The sequence below is a fragment of the Chionomys nivalis genome, chromosome 5 (assembly GCF_950005125.1).
Source record: "Chionomys nivalis chromosome 5, mChiNiv1.1, whole genome shotgun sequence".
Classification (NCBI taxonomy): domain Eukaryota; kingdom Metazoa; phylum Chordata; class Mammalia; order Rodentia; family Cricetidae; genus Chionomys; species Chionomys nivalis.
In genome coordinates this window covers 109,288,572-109,306,344 of record NC_080090.1, presented here as the reverse complement: position 1 = coordinate 109,306,344, position 17,773 = coordinate 109,288,572, and the positions used below count along the sequence as shown (strand labels likewise).

The 17,773-nt window shown below is 47.9% G+C and overlaps 1 protein-coding gene across 1 annotated transcript in view; it reads left to right on the top strand.

Moving 5' to 3' along the window:
• The window catches only part of Bcl2 (BCL2 apoptosis regulator), a 169,359-nt gene extending 152,196 nt beyond the window's left edge, over nucleotides 1–17,163 (top strand). The window contains exon 2 of the mRNA XM_057769507.1: nucleotides 15,654–17,163. Coding sequence (XP_057625490.1) covers nucleotides 15,654–15,788 — 135 coding nt within the window. The 3' untranslated portion in view covers nucleotides 15,789–17,163. The remainder of the gene's footprint in view (nucleotides 1–15,653) is intronic.
• The last annotated feature ends 610 nt before the right edge of the window (nucleotides 17,164–17,773 follow it).

Sequence of the window (17,773 nt, the reverse complement as noted above, 5' to 3'; positions counted from 1 at the left end):
AGGTAAGAATCCAGATAGCATCTCTGGTTGGTGCAGGGATTTGCCACCAGAAGTTCCCAGCAATGAACTTATTTATGCCTGATATGAAGAGCATATCATGGGATGGTCCTTCGGGTTTTCATGAGCTTACCTGAGAGTTGTTGAATACTCCTTTCCTTCCATTTGTACGGGGGGCCTTGTGTAGCTGTGGTGTGGATTCTCATGCAGAAGTAGGCGGGTGGTACTCTGACCGCCCTGCCAGGGTCCCTTGAAACTACGTTCTCTGAGAATTAATTACGGTCTTTAGAGCAGCCAGAAAGGCAGTGATCTCCAGTTACACCGGTGGAGTCATTACGTGGGGTACAGAATAACTGGGGACATCAGGGTGGCAACTAAAATCGTCTACCTGGGATAGTTTAAAGAATTGCACACCAGGAGTACGGCACCGTGGAGAGCCTTTGGAGAGGGATGGGTGTGGTGGCTCAAACCTTTAATTTCAGTACTCAGGAGGCTGAGGCAGGAGGACTGCTGTCAGACCAGGTTTACACACAGGTAAACCCTGTCTAAAAAGCTTAACCAATTCATCAAAAGTTAGAAGAGAATGCTCTTCTTGCTGACATTAAAACTTTGGGTTTCTTGCTTTCCCAACAAAATGCACTATAGACACAATGGCAGTGAAATTATATGTTTTTAATATTTAGAATAACTTTTTTGAAAATGATTACCATTTCCAAATGATGTACCAGGTTTAAAGCTGTAATAATCGGCCACGGTCTTATGCCCAAAGGTAGGTGTGTGTGTGTGTGTGTGTGTGTGTGTGTGTGTGTGAGAAACTATCATCATTTGGAACCATATCACACACACACACACACACACTCTCACACACACACACACTCATTTATTAGTTTCCAGGTATTTCAGAAGGTTAGGATTGTTTCCAAAGACATTTAAATTATGCTGCAGGTTCAAACAGAAATAAAAAGCATATAAGATTATAAGACTTACAATTTCAACAATATAACAGGAATGAAAACATACTAAGAAAACATGAGATTAGCCCCCTTTGTTACTCTCCTTCATCCAACACAAATCGTTATCCATTGCTGGGTAATCACAGTAGCAATATTTAGTTCTGTGAAGGCTGAAAGGGTTACAGAATAAGCCTCTAGTGGACTAAACTCAGATCACACGCTGAGCATCATGTTAGACTTCGATTGTCAGATGGTTCCCATGGTGCCTAGCACGATGTGCATTACAGGGCACCATTTTCTGGGCTGTTAGGAGTGGAGACATCAAGCACAGCCCAAGTTCTACATCAGTTCCCACCACCAGGGTCCTCTTATCTGAAAGAGGGATGGCGTCCTAGGAAGGCAGGACTCAGCATTTCTTGGGTCTAAAGTGATCTTAGTCCTTCCAAGTAGCCAGCATTTTATTCTTTTAAATGAGTGAGGGGTGGCGTATTCCTACCTGCTAATGGCAGAGAAGATTCAAATAGAAAATAGATGGAAAATCAAATGGAGAAACAAACATTTGCTGATAAAACTTGAGGCGTGGAGGGAACGGAAAAACAAGGCAAGACGGAGCCAGAGGAGGAGATTGAAAAGGGACTAGGTGGAGAGAGATGGGGCATAAAGACAGATCTGAGTGCTGGGGGACTGGGGCGGCCATGTCAGGGGACCTCAGAGGCCCAACCTCCTGGTGTCCCCTGGCTGTTGGCTCGAGAGCAGCCCACAGCGGAGGACTGAGGCCCCACGTGCAGAGGAGAAGTGGAATTCATGGCCAATGTCTACTTACGAGTCTGTGCTGGACCCAAACTCAGCTCCCTAGTCTTCTCCTCAGTTGGGTGTATTAGAGAGCTTGGGCTGACATGTTCTCTCTCGCATGCGGCTGTGGAAATGGCTTGTTAGGTCTCATTGCTTGAATTGCAGATTGGCTCCGCAAGATTTCAGCCTTCCAGAAACACAGCAAAAGGACTAATCCATGTGCATAGGTGGGCTTTGTGAAATGCTGTGCGCCTAGGTCAATCCATGAGTGTGGATGGATGGGTCTGTGAGAAGCTCTGTGCCTACGGTCTTAGCAATTTAAAGGTCTTTGTGTAACAATGAAAAATACAGAGTAGGATTGCAGCACGGCGGGCTTCCCCATCTGGGCTGACCGCTGCAGAAGGAAGGCTGCCGGCTGAGTCACGGCCGACGAGCAGGAGCGCGTCAGGACTGTGGCTCACTGCAGCCCCCACCTGCCCCGCGAGCCCCACGGTGTGGAAGCTGTCACTCCCCACTCATACGGTGGGCAAAATTTCTTTTCGTTCTGCAGAATGGCTGAAGAGATCTCTAGACAGGAATAAAGTCCAGTTGTCACTTTGGAGGCCCTTGGGCCTGTTGTTTTAATATTCTAAACAAGTCTCAGGTGGGATTTGTTTTTGTGACTCAGGGAAATTTTATTCTCTTTCACATTCCAGAAGTCCCTGTGAAGCAGCCCTGTCACCGGGAGGGCTTTGCCTGAGTTACAGGGAAAAATGTCTCCTTTGGGATTGGAGTCTATCACACAGCGTAACACTTGTGAGGTGGAGAGATGGCACATGCGGTGTCAGCCAGCAGGGCCACACCACAGACTCAGAGGAGTCCAGAGTGCACCACACACATGCCCCTGAGATCTAGTTCTGTACCCCGTATGGTCCACCCTGTGACTTGTGATTTCCCGTGCTCACAGGGTCCTTTATCTGACAATGGAGTCTCCAGGATTGACGTACCCCTGCCTGCATTCACCAGCTGGCTTGGGGATCTGCCCCAGGGTAATCCCAAACCCTAAATGAATCCCTTGCCCTGAATATCCATCCTCAGCTTTCTCCAGTTGAATTTTTTCCTTCGCTACTGGGCTTTGAACCCAGAGCCTCATGCATTCTAGGCAAAGCTAGCACTAAGCTGCTTACCCAACTCTCTTTGAAATCCTTATGGTTCGTGTCCTTAACCTCTTATTTACCCCTTCTCGGTTCATCTTAAAATCTCCTGAATACACTCACTCTGTCTTCTTTGGGCAGTCTTTAGCTCCTCTAGTTTCATGGCTTTTTGTTATGTGTCTCCCCAAGGGCTGGGTTTTATATGTAATTTTTAATTCCAACAGGAGAATCAAAGTGTAGTTGAAGAAGCACATGTGTAGGCTTTTGTGGCCTTAAATTCAAATTTCATTAGAACTTGGGCCAAGCTGAGGGGCCTTTCCGGTGTTAGTCTCTTGTCTCGTATTGTTTAGGAAAGCTACCCTACAGGGCCTGGCGCAGTTAGCTCTCACTCCTCAGTCCAGCGTTAGCGTCTGGCCAGAAGTAGACACTACATAAATGCTTTGATGATGGTCTCACTCCCTTTGGGTCGCTTGACTCAGACTCCAAAGATAGATCAAAGGGAGTAGAAAAGCCTCCACAAAACAGGAATTCATGAAGTTCGCACCAGTTTTGTTAGGAAAATTATGTTGCACATGGATCTAAAATTAGCCGAGGTGTTCCTTGGGGAAAATAGCAGTTTGCTAGTGTCCTCCACTAAAGCCTTCACCTACCCAAGTTTGAAAACTTCTTATGCCCTTAGGAGAAGCTCTCTTGAACTGGCATTTGTGGAATACTTGATTTGTGTGACGAGGATAGCGCTGTTGTAGGCTCATTGTTGTACAAAGCCGGGTCACTGGCTCCCCTGGAGCAGTGATGTGGGGCTATGCACACAGGCGACTAGCACACATTGCTTCCTTGGCTTCTGCCTCCACAGTCCCACATCACGAGTTCAGTGCACGGGTTGCTGGAAAGTCACAGGTAGAGACTTGGTGTTGCCCTCTGACATGCCATTCCAGCTCAAGAACTTCAGACGTGCCCTCTGCCTCAGGAATCTCCAGTGCACGTGGGCCCAGAGACATGACTCAACTCTCGTTTTCAGTCCAATGAGCAAATATACACAGACCTTTGGCAGGCATTGCCTAGCAGGCTCCATGCTACAAGCTACAAGATGACAGTCGGGCAGACAGTCACCTTGGAAGTTAAGCACCAAGAACATTGGTGGGCTTTGGACAGTAGGTGGACTCATGCGGTTTCCTGGCTTTGTTCCTGTCCAAAGCAGACTCACTTCACTGTAGGACAGTGGCTTTAAGTCAAGTCAGCCAGCTGTCAACGTGCCCTGAGATTCTGCTGATGGATGACATTTTAGCCGCCCTCTCCATTCCTCTGTCCCTCTCTCTCCCTCTCCATATATGGCCATCTAGTTCTGGCACCAGACACACACTGACCGGGACCCTCTCAGTATCATCTATTTGGACAAGTGGCCACGCCGGCATAGCTCATCCCTGCGTTAATGAGGTTGAATCCAGAACGCTAGCCTTGACCCTGCTCAGCATTCACGTGCTCCATTACTAACAGCTGTTGTCAGGGATGGAGCCCGCATTTTCCTTGAGGTAGAGTGGGCTGTCCTCTCTGGGCTCAGGAAGACTATCTGAGAAAGGAGGAGGCTTGTCAAAGAGCCAGCCAGTGTGCCTTGAAATGCATCTGGTTTTATTCATGCTGAGTCTTTCCAGGTGAAGTGAGCTAAATCATAAACTACAAAATGAAAGCAGATTTCCCTGAGCACACCCACATGGAACACATCAAGTTTACCACCTTGTACTAGGCTCTGTGGAGACAGAGAAAGAAGATGCAATCGTTCTTCTTTACTGATGGCTGGACTGACGGACGATGTGGATACGAAGCCTCTCCTCTTCTATGGTTGCGCCAAGGACCACCTCTGTCATATTGACTGTGGCAGAATTCCCTAATGGCTCTGGGCTTCAAAGTAGGGGGCTAGGAGCAGGTTGAGACTTGTTATGTCTTAGAGGTGTTTTGGGGGTGGGATATTAGTATTCTATGAGCTTTCAGTAGAGTGTGGGACTTATTTGTCCCTGACCAAAAACAGTAGGAGGGACCCACCCTGTGGAGGCCAAAGCTCCTCTCTGACAGATGCTAGAGTTTGCTGTAGGGCATCGGGCAGGCACTCTTGAGCCAATATAGCATGGAGCTTCCAGGAAAGATGCCGAGTCTCAGAAGGTACTTGTCAAGCCAAGCATGGCTGGAAGCTGCCAATGCCTGGCACATGTCACCCATGGGAATATCTTCCCCTTTGTGTTCCTTACTTCAACATAGCCCCTCCAGGGTCAATCTAATTTACAGCCAATCCCCACGAGGAGACCCAGGTTCTCTGTCCCCTCCTCCCATCATCCTCAGCCAACACTTACTTATTTAAACAAATCAAGCATTTGTCTCCCAGCTCTGGTCTTCCCTGTTTAATCGATGAAGAGCCGCACCCTCCCCACCCCACCCCACCCCCACCCAGCAGCACTGCACTGATGACAGCGATTAGCAGAACTTTATAGGCATGCACTTTCAGTTCCCATTTTTGGCATGTTTTCATGAATTAACTCTTGCAGTGACATGCTGGACCATGCCGCATGTACAGACCTCACGGCAGGCACAGTGGGACGCCGTGTATATGGCCCAAGTGATGACGTGCAGGGTGAGTGTGACCAGCTGCACTGGTCCTGGGAGCCTCGGTGCATATGTCCATACTCATATGCAGCATGGGCGGGACACTGGGCAGCTGGAGTAATAACAGAGGCAAGGAGCTGCATGACCACACAGTAGCCTCAGATCCCAAGAACAACAGTGGTGCGTCTATCTAAATGCCGAGTGCACGGGAAGCATGAAGAATCCCCTCTGGCACCCAGGACAAGCTGAGCTTCACACTCTTCTCCCAATCCGAGGCACACTGGCTTCTCGGGACTATTTAAAATTGGCATGAAAGCCAGGCACTGGAGAGCTGAGGTGGGAGAGTCACTCAGACCAGGCTTGAGACCAACCTAGGCAATAAAACAGTGGTACGCTAGGTGCTAGGTAGAAACTCAGGGCATGGGAGCCTGGGGAAGGGCTTCTGGGACAAACCTCTGCCTTATGCCTCTGAAGGCAGAGCGATTGGAAGCACAGAGAGAAACCAGTGCCAAGGTGCTTCTCCTGCGCTGGAGAGAAGAGGGACATGAACAGAGGCCCAGCAGAGGGACCCGCGCCCTGGGAGTTCTGAGGCCTGCTGGGGCCTGCAGAGGTCGCCATCTGCAACAGTTAGGCTAACACGTATTCTGGCATGCACCAGCACATCCCAAGGCATATCCCCAAGGATGCATGAGAAACAGAGAACAAGACCATAACAGCCCATGCCCAAACAGTTTGCAGAGAAAAGAATGGAAGACCTGCAGGAATGTGAGCTTCTCACCTCCCACTGTGGGATGCTCGGCTGCCTCAGTCCTCACCCAGAAAACGTCTTCCGAACCATCCTATTACTGTTAGCTTTTAAAGGATAACAGTGGGGGAGACATTTATAAAAAAGGGGGTTCTAATCTTCCCAGTCCACACAGCCCTGTTGAGATAGAATCAGATATTTCTGTCCAATTCCATATGAAAAAAATTGTTAATCCTCCCCTTGATGAATTATAAGAAAGACAGTTATTGCTTTTTTATGCCAGGCTTTCTTCATTTAGTTTTATTTCAGGGTTCACCCAGTCCGTCATACACGCCAGCACCTCATCCCTTCTGTGGATGAATACTACTCCATTGTATGGGCGTGCCACATTCTGTCTGTTGATCAGTCAGCAGGCAGTCAGGTTGTCTCTGCTCTGGCTGTTGCAAGTAGTGCTGGTGTGAAAATCCCTGCATCAGCTCTTACGTGAGCATATGCTTTCAACTACATTGTTTATATACTAGGGGTTAAACTGTTGTCCCATGCGGTAGCTGCACTTTCCCCTTCAAAGAAGCATTGTGCCTGGACCCTTTAGCACCCCACTGCCACCGTGGGAAGGTGCCAGTACTCTGCATCCTTACCAACACTTGGTCCAGCTGCCTCAGTGGGTCTGAAGTGCCAGCTCCTTAGAGTTTCAATTGCATTTCACTGATAACTAATAATCTTCAGTTTATTTTCATTCACATTAGGATCATTTAGCAAAATGTCCATTCAAATTCTTTGCCTATTTTTAAGTTTGACTAGCTATCTTTTTATTACCTGCTTGTAGTAAGATTTTTACACAGCATATTTTCTTAAATAATAGAATATCATAAATTGATATTCTTACCCCCTCCAAAAAAAAAAATAACGTTATAAATGCAAAGCCAGAAATGACTGAGTAGCAGGAAGAGCTCTGGCCAGAGGGAGAAAGCAAAGTGGAAAAACTCTTCCAAGGCCAAAGTCTTGTAGGCAGGTTGCTGAGGCCAGTGGTGAATCTCCCAAGGAAAATGCTGCTCTGGGTTAAGCATAAAACAGCCCCCACAAACTCATCCATTTGCACACATGGTCCCCGGCTGGTGGCTCTGTTTGGGGAGGTTGTAGAGCCTTTAAGAGGTGGGGCTTATGGGATTGGGTGCCTGGGGGTGGACCCAGCCCCACTCCCTGACCTGTCGCTCTGCTTCCTGGTCTATCAGGATGTTATTCAAGCAGCTGCACACTTCACCATGTCTTCTCCATCATGATAGACAGCATCCTCAAATCAGGACTCACAATAAATCTGTCCTCTCTGTAACCAGGTACTAGCACACTAACAGGAAAACTATGGACACCAGTGCCTCCTACTGAGTGTCTGCAGGCAAACTATAAAGGAGTGCCCCAGAGTGTGTTCTCTGCCGGCCAGTACACTGCAGGGTCAGTATGCCTGCATTCACAAAATGCTTTCAATGAACTGAGAAAACTCATGCCCGCTAAAGCTACTGTCTGTTTTCAGAGTATTATTAATAAATTATAGGACAGAGACAGGTCCACAAAGTCATGTTTGGTGACTAAACGGACAAGCAAGCCGAAGCCACGGTACCAGGACTGGTTGCTGCTCAAGCCTCCGATCTCTGTTTAAGAACCAGGTGAATGGAAGGGCATAGCTGCTGACCGATACCCATTCCCGTTCATTCTTTTTGAAGCATGGTACTGACCACAGCTCCCCGTGCAGGAGGGGCCTGAGCACAGGTGGCTAGGCCGCCCTCCTTGCAGGATTTGCATAGCTGGTGTGCACCAGGGGCTCGAATCTGCTTCTTTCCAGCTCACAATCTCTCCGCAGGGCAGGTGGCAAAAAGAGCCCTCCAAGTTCCTACCCAGGGCATTGGCCATGTCTGGGTGTGGGTCTCCTGTAGCAGCTGGATATGGCTGATTACCCGTTGGCCGTCCTTCTGGCTACATAATCTCTAGGGCATTTACAAATGTACCTTTGGAAATTACTTTCAAACTGTTCTGCTCAAAAAACGAAGCCTTCGGGTTTCTCATCTCGCACCGTCTTTAGCTCCTGAGACCTACCACCTCATTTGCATCCTAGCTACATTTTCATAACAAAATATACCCCAAACTTCCCTAGCCCAACCCACTGCAGTCCGGCAAGTTTTATTTTTGTTGTACTAACTAGGGCTTCTCATCGCCTGTCATTTATCCAGCAGGTTTCTAGTTACAACCAAATGATGCTTAGATTAGGTTTCATTGCATGTATGTCCTTGGCCTTTGCTTCAAAGAGTCCCGCCCTCTGGGCCCAGAACCTCTCCAAGATTGGCCAGCATTGACAGAGTGACGGACCTCGCCAGGGGCTCCCTCTACCTCCCTGAGGTCAGGCAGTTGTATGGCCTTCAGCTAGATGTTCATAGGCTCTTTTCCCGTTTCCTTTTCCCTCAAACCTGAACTCGGTGTTTGGGGAGGATAGGGGCGGCTCTGGAGGCACAGGGAACAGGTGGCAGAGAGCCTCTGACAAAGCTGACCTTTGCTGCAGAGGGGACCCTCAGGGCCCATTCAGCGCAACGCGGCTACAGAGGAAATCCTGCCCAGCCAAACGATAAAACGGAAATGGAGTCACTTCCTTACCAGCTGCTTCACTCAGGTAGAAACAGCCCTCGCTTCCTCGTGAGTGCGTGCTTCTGCTTTTGCTCAGAGCCAAGTCTGGTGTCAAGACAATCACGGCTTCCTCATCTATGCAGAGAGCTTCCGGACTCTGCCGATGACTTGTGTTCTTGCCTGCGTTCGCCTTTTCTGCCTTCTCTCACTGACATTCTCTTAGGCCCAATGGTTTAATATCAGCAAATCGATGATGTTGGGAGTGAACCTTCTGTCCCCTTAGAAGCATCTACAGTTTAGGACCACCCAGCATCTTTATGTCTTATGAATGTCCAGAAGTAGCCCTTGGCCTTGCTCCTCTCCCTTGTTTTATGTAACAGACACGAATACAGCCAGCTTCAATGCCCTGAATGATTGTGCCTTACTTCTAGAGAGCATTTTATAAGTGTGTCTTTTCAGTGTGGGTACAACACTATAGGTCTCCACCACAGAGGGTAAGCGGTCAGAGGCTGCCCGGGGTACCCCCCTCATGGAGGTTCACAGGGGGTGAAGGTGAGAGCAGCGTGGAAGTTGACCCACAAGGTCCCATGTAGGTGATGTGCTGTGTCCTTGGGAAGGAACTGCAGACTGCTGCAAAGAACTGCAAGTTTTCTTTGGTCTTTCATTTGATCTTCAAGCATCCCTTCTCTTAAAAATCTCCATTAGATTATGTTTGGAAATCGTGCTATATAATGAAAGAAATCAACTTCTCCACTTCCAGTGTGTGTTTGTCTAATGGCTAGTAGGTGACAGACGCCTGCTCCAGTGATCCAGAGAGAAATAAAATATGGACCTGCAGCTCCAGGTGATAATGGCTGGATGAGACAAACGGAAACAGATGATATCCATGCCATGGGTGACAAGGGACTTATTTAACTTAGTATTGAGGAATGCTGTCTGTAGAAGACAGCCTTTCAGGTTCTGTGTATGAGCAACGGTTCCATGGAGAGCAGAAGAAATGGAGAAGAACCAGGCTGGGCCAGAGCCTGGAAGCCTTGGACTTGAAGAATCTGGTCTTAGAGATTAGGCATGGAGGTGACAGGTTCGTAACTAGATGGATCATTCTCTCTACAATAGGAAATATCTAACGTCAGGGCACGAGACTGGAGAAAGAGAGCATGGATGGGAAACCATACAGATATTGTGAGATGTGTCAATAGAGACAGACCTGCGTGGGTGGGAATCGGTGCTGTGGCTATCGCCCTCCTGACCTTCCTACTTTCCCTCTGCAGAGTTAACTAGATTCACTTCCAGCTCCAGGGATACATGAAACCCGTGTTTCTGCTCTAAAGTCCCCTTCACCCGTGCACACAACCGAAGCACTACGGTACTGGTATCTGTGAAGGCACAACTTCAGGCTCTGCGTACCAGGAGCTTTTGTTGAAATTTCTCAGCTCCCTCTTCCTCAATGGTTCATAGGTTTCTCCATCAGGGTTAATCTCCAAAAGGATAGAGCCTTTCTTGATGGATGAGATGATTCTACCTTGGCCACTCTTCCTTCCCCCACCTCCAGTCCTCAGCCACAGTGTCTTGGGGCCAGCTCCCAGGAGACAGCTTGTACTCGGTCTGTCTGTCTTTGGGTTTGTTTGTGAGGGGAACCAACCTAACAGTACAATTCTTTCAATTGTACTGCTAATTTCACGTACACTGTGAGGGCAGGTTCGGTAGTGGTGCCTTCACACCGGGTGAGTTTTCTGTAATTCCTACAGGATACGTTAGAATGTGATTGGAGAGTTAGAAATGACTCAGTTTGCAAAGTGCCTGCTGCACAGCAGGGGGCTCTAAATTGAATCACTAGCACCCACTTAAAAGCTAGGATGACATCAGGCACCTATAATTTCAGGACTGGGGAAACAGAGACTGGAGACTTCCTTGAGCTCACAGCCATCCAGCTCACCAGATTGTTGGGCTTTATGTTCAGCATCTCAAAAATTAAGGCAGAAAGCAACTGAAGAAGATGCCCAGTGTTAACTTCTGTCTTTCACATGTATGTGCACCTGAATGCAAGCATACACACCCCATGCGAACATATACACATGACAAACAAGTGTGTGTGTGTGCATTCACATACATAAATGCACACCCTACATGAACACACACATACAACATACAGCTGGAATATGAATCTTGCAGTTTGGATGAGAATAGGAATGAATATAATAACTTTAGAGACTTCATCACAAGCGTGGTATTTAAGATGGGGACAGGGAAGGAGACTGACGAAGAGAGAGATAGTGATCCACACAGAAGTCAGGTGCATCAAGCACATATCTGGACCATCAGAGGAGGAGGTGCACATGAAGGGTACAGCACAGAAATTCTCCAGGAAGCCAGAGGAGCCCAAAGAGTGCATGGATGACTTGCAATGACCAAAGACCCTTCTGCAATGCTGCCTGCCTGGCATGGTGTAGTTACCACACAGCAGGCATGACTGCCGTGAGGTGGTCTCAGAGGCGAAAGAGAGGACTAAGTAAGATATAGGGAAATTAAGGTGAGAAGACAACCAGAGAAAGGGGTAGGCAGTTGACTGTCATGTGGATCATGCATCGGCACAGAAGTGTGAGAAGAACCGCCATGTTTGCATGCTAAGGAAAAGGTGGCAGAAGAGAGGGTCAGGAGTGGGAATAGTTGGTGGAGGAAGGTTCCAGAAGCCATAGAAGACAGTAGAATCAGGATCAAGGGTGGACATTAGTGACCCCAAACAAGCTCTTGTACTTTGTGCTCATTGGTCCCAGTTTACTCAGAAAGAGGTGTCATTCGCTGCTGGAAGAGCAGCGGTGCACATGGGAAGAGGGGTGGCTGCTGGGGAAGCCATGGCAAAGACAGGTCTGACAATGGGTGGGGAATTCCCAAGTGACTTGGAGGCTGTGGACTCAGCAATACCTGGATGCTCAGCTGAGGCACAGTGTGGGATGCTGTACAACCTCGGCGGGAAAAGCACAGGTGTGCATGAACAAATGTGTCTTCACGTGTATGCACAGTCGTGTTACGGTATCCTAGCATGGTCCAAAGTGTGTTTCCATTTTGTGGACCCATATGTGGGTGTGCTGATCTTATTTTCAGGCATTTAAATTATTTGGGGGTCATTCTGTTAAACACAATTTGTGGGTTTTGTTTATTTCTCAAGCTAATAGATATAAATGTAAACATTAAGGAAAAGGTAACATTTTAAGTCCTTTGATAAGCATTCCCAGATTCCAGGGGTCTCTTTACCTTTGCCTGGGGTCATAGCCAGCCCAGCCACTTTTGGCTCTTGATTTTATTTAAACAATGTACATTTTTGCCAACCAGCTCAGTTTGAGTTTTCCAAGCTTATTTTCTCTTAGCCTAAATGCTGTTTCTTAGAAGACTCGAGTGGAGGAGAGAGGCTTTGAAGGGTGAGTAGCCTCCAGCGGGTGTTTGAGAGAGACTGAGAGTGGAGATCTAGAGAGGCTGAGATCCACCCATTGTGCAGTGTAGAGCAATGCAGACACTCACAGGCCTGTCTGTTCTGTGCAGTCCTACCCTGCGCGGGACCCTCTGCCCTGTGGCTCACTCTGGGTGGATGCAGCCTAAGGCCTCTGAGTCTGAAGTTTGCACAGAACCAGACCGGGCCTTTCCACCTTTGGATGGGGACCAGCATCCCTCATTTCTACAGATGTAGTGCAGGAAGCTTTGCCACTCTTGACACTGGACCTGTTGGCAGAGATGTAGCCAGAGTCACATTTAAAGACTGGATTTTCTTTTCTACTTCTTTAAAAAAAAGAAACCATTTATTTTATTTTAAATTATGTTATTTGGGGGTGGGGATGTGCACATGATTACAGGTCCCCACAGAGGTCAAAGGCATCACTCTCCTGGAACTGGATTTGCAGTCAGTTGTGAGCTGCCCAATCTGGGTGTTGGGAACGGAGCTTGGGTCCTCTGCAGAAGCAGCATAAGGTCAACCTCTGAGCCATCTGTCCAGCACCTTTGTTTTTTACATAAAAAACATTTTACATAAAATGAAAAAATATGAAGCTTAAAAATGGTTTTCAGACTTAAACAAATAATAACAAGCTGTTTAAATAGACTTCAGAAATCTCCCCAGTCAGGATGCTCGAGAAAGCAAGAGTCTCTAAAAATGCCTCTCCTGAGCCTACAGGGCCGCCTTGCATGCTTGAACTACAGAGGGTGGGGATTAGGGGCCATATGCAAGCTGCAGGGATTAAATGATTCACCACCCACCCTGTCCTGCAATCTGATGAACTAGTTAGTAATCTATAGGGGACAAGGAGACATTGCTACTGTCACTTCCATCTTCAGAGCTGAGGATGGTTCCTTGGGGAGAGGTACAGCAGCTTCCATGCAAGAGCAGGTAGCCATAAGCACAGGACAGCATGGGCAGGTGGGGCTGGTGCAGAGCCGTCAGTGCTCAGCACGGAGGGCAGACACCAGGACACTGTTGAACTGACAGGTAAACTAAAGTGACATGTCCCTCTTCATAGCCACCAATGGTGTGGCTGTGGGTGAGGTAAATGCTTAAGGCCAGGAACTGACAGATTTTTCGGGGCTGGGGGAGTCACCTAGATCTTCTGCACATTCAGAGGTCTTCCTAGACCTTAGCTCTTCAAAGCCCGCCCCCACTCTTTGGGCCAGGAGGGACTAATTTAGCTCACCTCACCCTCAGAAGGCTGTGGCCCTTGGGATGCTCCTGCGGCTGTTGGCAAGAAGGGCTTACCCAGATCCAGAAAGGGAGGGGCCCAGAGGAGAGATCACTTTCCCCGGATGGCTGTTTGTATGACCAGGAAGGTCACGTAAACCAATAGTTTGATTTGTTTTAGATTTTGCCACAGAAAACTGATGGAATTCAAGGAGCAGCCTGGCCCTCTCAGTAGAAAACTGAGTTAACAAACAGCCCAGGAACGATGCCTTGAAGAACTAGGATGTCTCTGACGAGGCGTTAGGGCTCACACACGTATGGCTAGGAGAGAGATGGGAGCGGACCACTGAGCCTGGCGGCTGTCTTCTGCCTCCACCCGTCAGTGCTACCTCCTCATGCACAGGGAAGGCTGCTTCTCTGTGAGTCATCGGGTGGGAGCTGAGCTGTGACGGAGAGACCTCTGTACATACTTCGTTTGTGCCCTTGCTCTTTTCTAAAACTCAACAGTGAATAACCAAAGGAAACCGTTTGCGCCCCCTCCTGGCAAAAATTAATCTCACCACCCCAGAGATGCCCCGCGTTTGCTTGGGGCCCCGCTAATGTGGCTGGCACCGTTGATGTTAGCCTGGGGCTGTTTGTTCTGTAGTCCTTGGTCTGAGCATCCTGTAAACTAGAACCATTGGTATTTGGCTCAGAGTTGCTCTTCTGAGCCAGTAAAGGCTGTCCATGGGAGGTTGACATCCTTGACACCCGCCAATAGCTTCTTTGCCTCAAATAAAGAAGACCAAATAGACATCACTAACTGTCCCCTGGAGGACAAGATGGTCCTTCATATGAACCACTGCCCTAAACTACAGCCAGCTTTAACAGTGCCATTGGTCAAAAGGCCACTATGAGGTGGCAAGAACAGTTCAGCACAGACTCATCATGATTACTGGTGACAACTTTGATGCATTGTCAATAGAGTTCTAGGAACTTATTATCTTTAAAATGAATGGCTAAACACCCGTGTGCAAAAGTATACCATAACATTGCTTATAATTCCTAAAGTTTGAAACACGAAAAATCTTTTTATAAAGTATGATACAGGATACCATGCACTCACAAGGAGCATCTATGTAAATATGTATTTAGCAATGTGAGCAGTTCCCTCATCGCAACCTTAGCCTGCCCTTGAAGACTACTTGAGAATCCTCAGAGCTGGATGCATAGATAAGGAGACTCATAGCGTATGGGTAAAGTAGGTCAGACTCAAAACAACGTGAGAACTGAGGAAGTGGCCCAGCTGGTAACGCACTTGCTGCCCTGTCGTAAAGAACAGCTTTTCATCTCCGGCACTGTGTGCAAAGCTAGGTGTGATGGCGCACATTCAGAACCCATGCCAGGGAGGGTAGAGCGACGGGCATTGGCTTGGATCTGGGTTCCAGTCCTGGCTCTACCACTTACTGCACATATTCTATAACATCTACGAGACCTGGAGCCTTATCCTGCCGCTCCCTCAGGAAGACTTTCCAAAGCAAATTCCTAGAAGTGAGCTAGGTTGACTATGTAGTTCTGGCTGCAGCCTGTAGTTTTGGTTGTCCCGTGACAGACAGCCCCTGTTACAGGAGGCAGGCAAGACTCTCACCTTCTGAGCAGGGAGAACTAAAATGACTTCCTAAGGCTGGTGTGAAGGACAAATAAAACGGCACACGTTGGCATCTAGAACAGCGCCCAGGATACAATAAGACAGTAAACTGTGCGGGAGACGTGGCCTGTTCTATGCTTTATCCTTTATATGAATGCCCATACTAACCAAAAAAATTTGCAAAACTGCCCATTTTTTCCAGTGTCTTTACTGACTTATTTATCCAGAACACTCCCTTATCCATTGCCCTCTGTGATGGTTACTTGGGGTGAGCCGTGTTTCACGAGAGCTCAAGAGTGTCTAATCTGTGTTACATCTTACACACTCAGAGTCTCAGAGCACCTGGCATGCAAACAGGCTTCCAGGAAACACCTCTTCGCTGAGTGGCCGCTTTCCAAGCGTAGTTCTGCATTCCCTCTGACTTGGAGGTTGCCTGGCATGCTGGGGGCACAAGGTTCTCTCCTTGCCCTGCAGGTGGGAAGGCCTTCTAGCTCTCCTGGTGGCTAAAGCTCTTTCTTTGTCCTTTTTCTCTCCCCCGCTGCAGGATGCCTTTGTGGAACTGTATGGTCCCAGCGTGCGGCCCCTGTTTGATTTCTCCTGGCTGTCTCTGAAGACCCTGCTCAGCCTGGCCCTGGTGGGGGCCTGTATCACTCTGGGTGCCTACCTGGGCCACAAGTGAGGTCCACAGACCTGCCCCAAACAAATATGCAAAAGGTTCACAAAAGCAGTAGAAACAATATGCATTATCAATGATGTACCATGAAACAAAGTTGGGATTTTTTTTTTTTCTTAAATACACACACACACACACATTCAGGCAAATGGTCGAATCAGCTATTTACTGCCAAAGGAAATATCATTTATTTTTTACATTATTTAGGAAAAAAAAAGATTTATTTATTTAAGACAGTTCCATTGAAACTCCAAGCTTTGGAAACCCTGCCAGGAATTGCCAAGCACCACTTTGTGGCTCCACCTGCTGGCCTGTACCTATGGACACCGATCTGTTTTTCATATTGGCCAGACTGGTCGTCTAAAGAACAAATGTCCCAGGAACCTGACTGCTGGGGAAGCCTGCAGTCTGACTGCTGGAAGCTGGAGAGAAGGTCTCCATGTGATCTGTATAAACTGGCCCTGGGGGCTATGATACCGTAGGGGTAGTTGCCTACAAGGAAGTCTGATCTTCCTTGGACTGGAGAACGGACTTTGTGTATGATTCACATGGTACATACCCAGCCAGAGGACAAAGACTGGGGACTTCAGATGGACTTGGTACCTACTGAGACGTCCCCACTGAAAGACAGAGATGGGAGAATTCCCTTAAACCACAGGAAATTATTTTTTTAGCTACCAATTGTGCCGAGAAGCATTTTAGCAGTTTATATGATATCATCCAGTACCTTAAGTCCTGATTGTAGATATTCATATATTTTGGATACACCCACCCACCCTCCTATACTCACTCTGAGTAGGAAACAGAAGCTTCTAGATTCCAGGAAGTGGACATGTGGTGACTTCGTCAGCATCAGGAAGAATGGGGTCACCCAGAACGTCAGGCGGCCACAAGTGCCTGCTTTTAGGAGACCAGCACCTGCAGAACCTACTCCCTGGCCCAGTGAGGCCTTGACCTGACTGACCCTTGGCCCTCCTCAGCCTCGCTCGGGTGCTGGAACAGAGCAGTTTGGCTGTGAATGTCTGGAAGCTCAGAATTGCACAGTAAGAAAGAGCAATAGTGAGACTCACTGTGGGCCCTGCCTCATCTGGAGCGTGAGATCCATGACTCTTCCTAGGACATTTGCCAAGGTAGAGAGAAGGCAGGCTCCAGCCTCTCCTGCCAGAGGGTGTGGTGAGGCAGGGACACCACCACAGCAGAAAAGAAGCCTGTGGCCCTCCAGGCAGCTGCGGGTACCTGCTAGCCTGGTCTGTCCTGTCTAAGGAAAGGGTCTGAAATACTGTGGGGAGGCCATAGATCCTAAAGGAAGCCCTGCAGCGAGGCCTAAGGATTCAATGGCCTATGTCTATGGAGTTACATGTAAAACATTATCCGTCTTTGTAGTTTGGTTTTATTTGAAAACCTGACGGGGGGGGGGGGGGCTTCAGGTATGTATGGAATGTGAAGATTATCTGTACATCCTGGGGCAAAAAAAAAAAAGTTGGGAAGTTATAGAGAAAGAAGAAGTAAAATCTCCAGCTAATGAAAGGGGAAACATCTTTTCTCCCGAGTTTAGGATTAGCCTGGAGACCTTTGTGGAGGGACTTTGTGTCACTACCGCTCTCTGTATCATTCATCTGTATTAACTTTAGAATGTACTTCATACAGTGTTTATTGCTGTGGTTGATATTTCAGAAGCTGCTTTCAGAAGAATAGGTGCATCTCAGCATTGTTTAAATTGTGTTTAGTCGCGACCTCTAGAATTTTTGTTAGCAAAACAAACAAAAAAGATAATTTTTCCATTTGAGATATTTGTCTCTTGATCCTTCAAAAGCATTTCTGAGAATGTAGGCTAAGCCTGAGAGACACGAGGGGCCTGAGAGAACCTGGGTTTCACTGTCCCCTCAGCTGCTCCCCCCATACTTACTCTGATGGACACAACTCGTTCATTTGACCTTGTTTCTTCAAGGTTTACTCATCCCTGGGTGATCAGCGTCTAACTCAAGTTACCT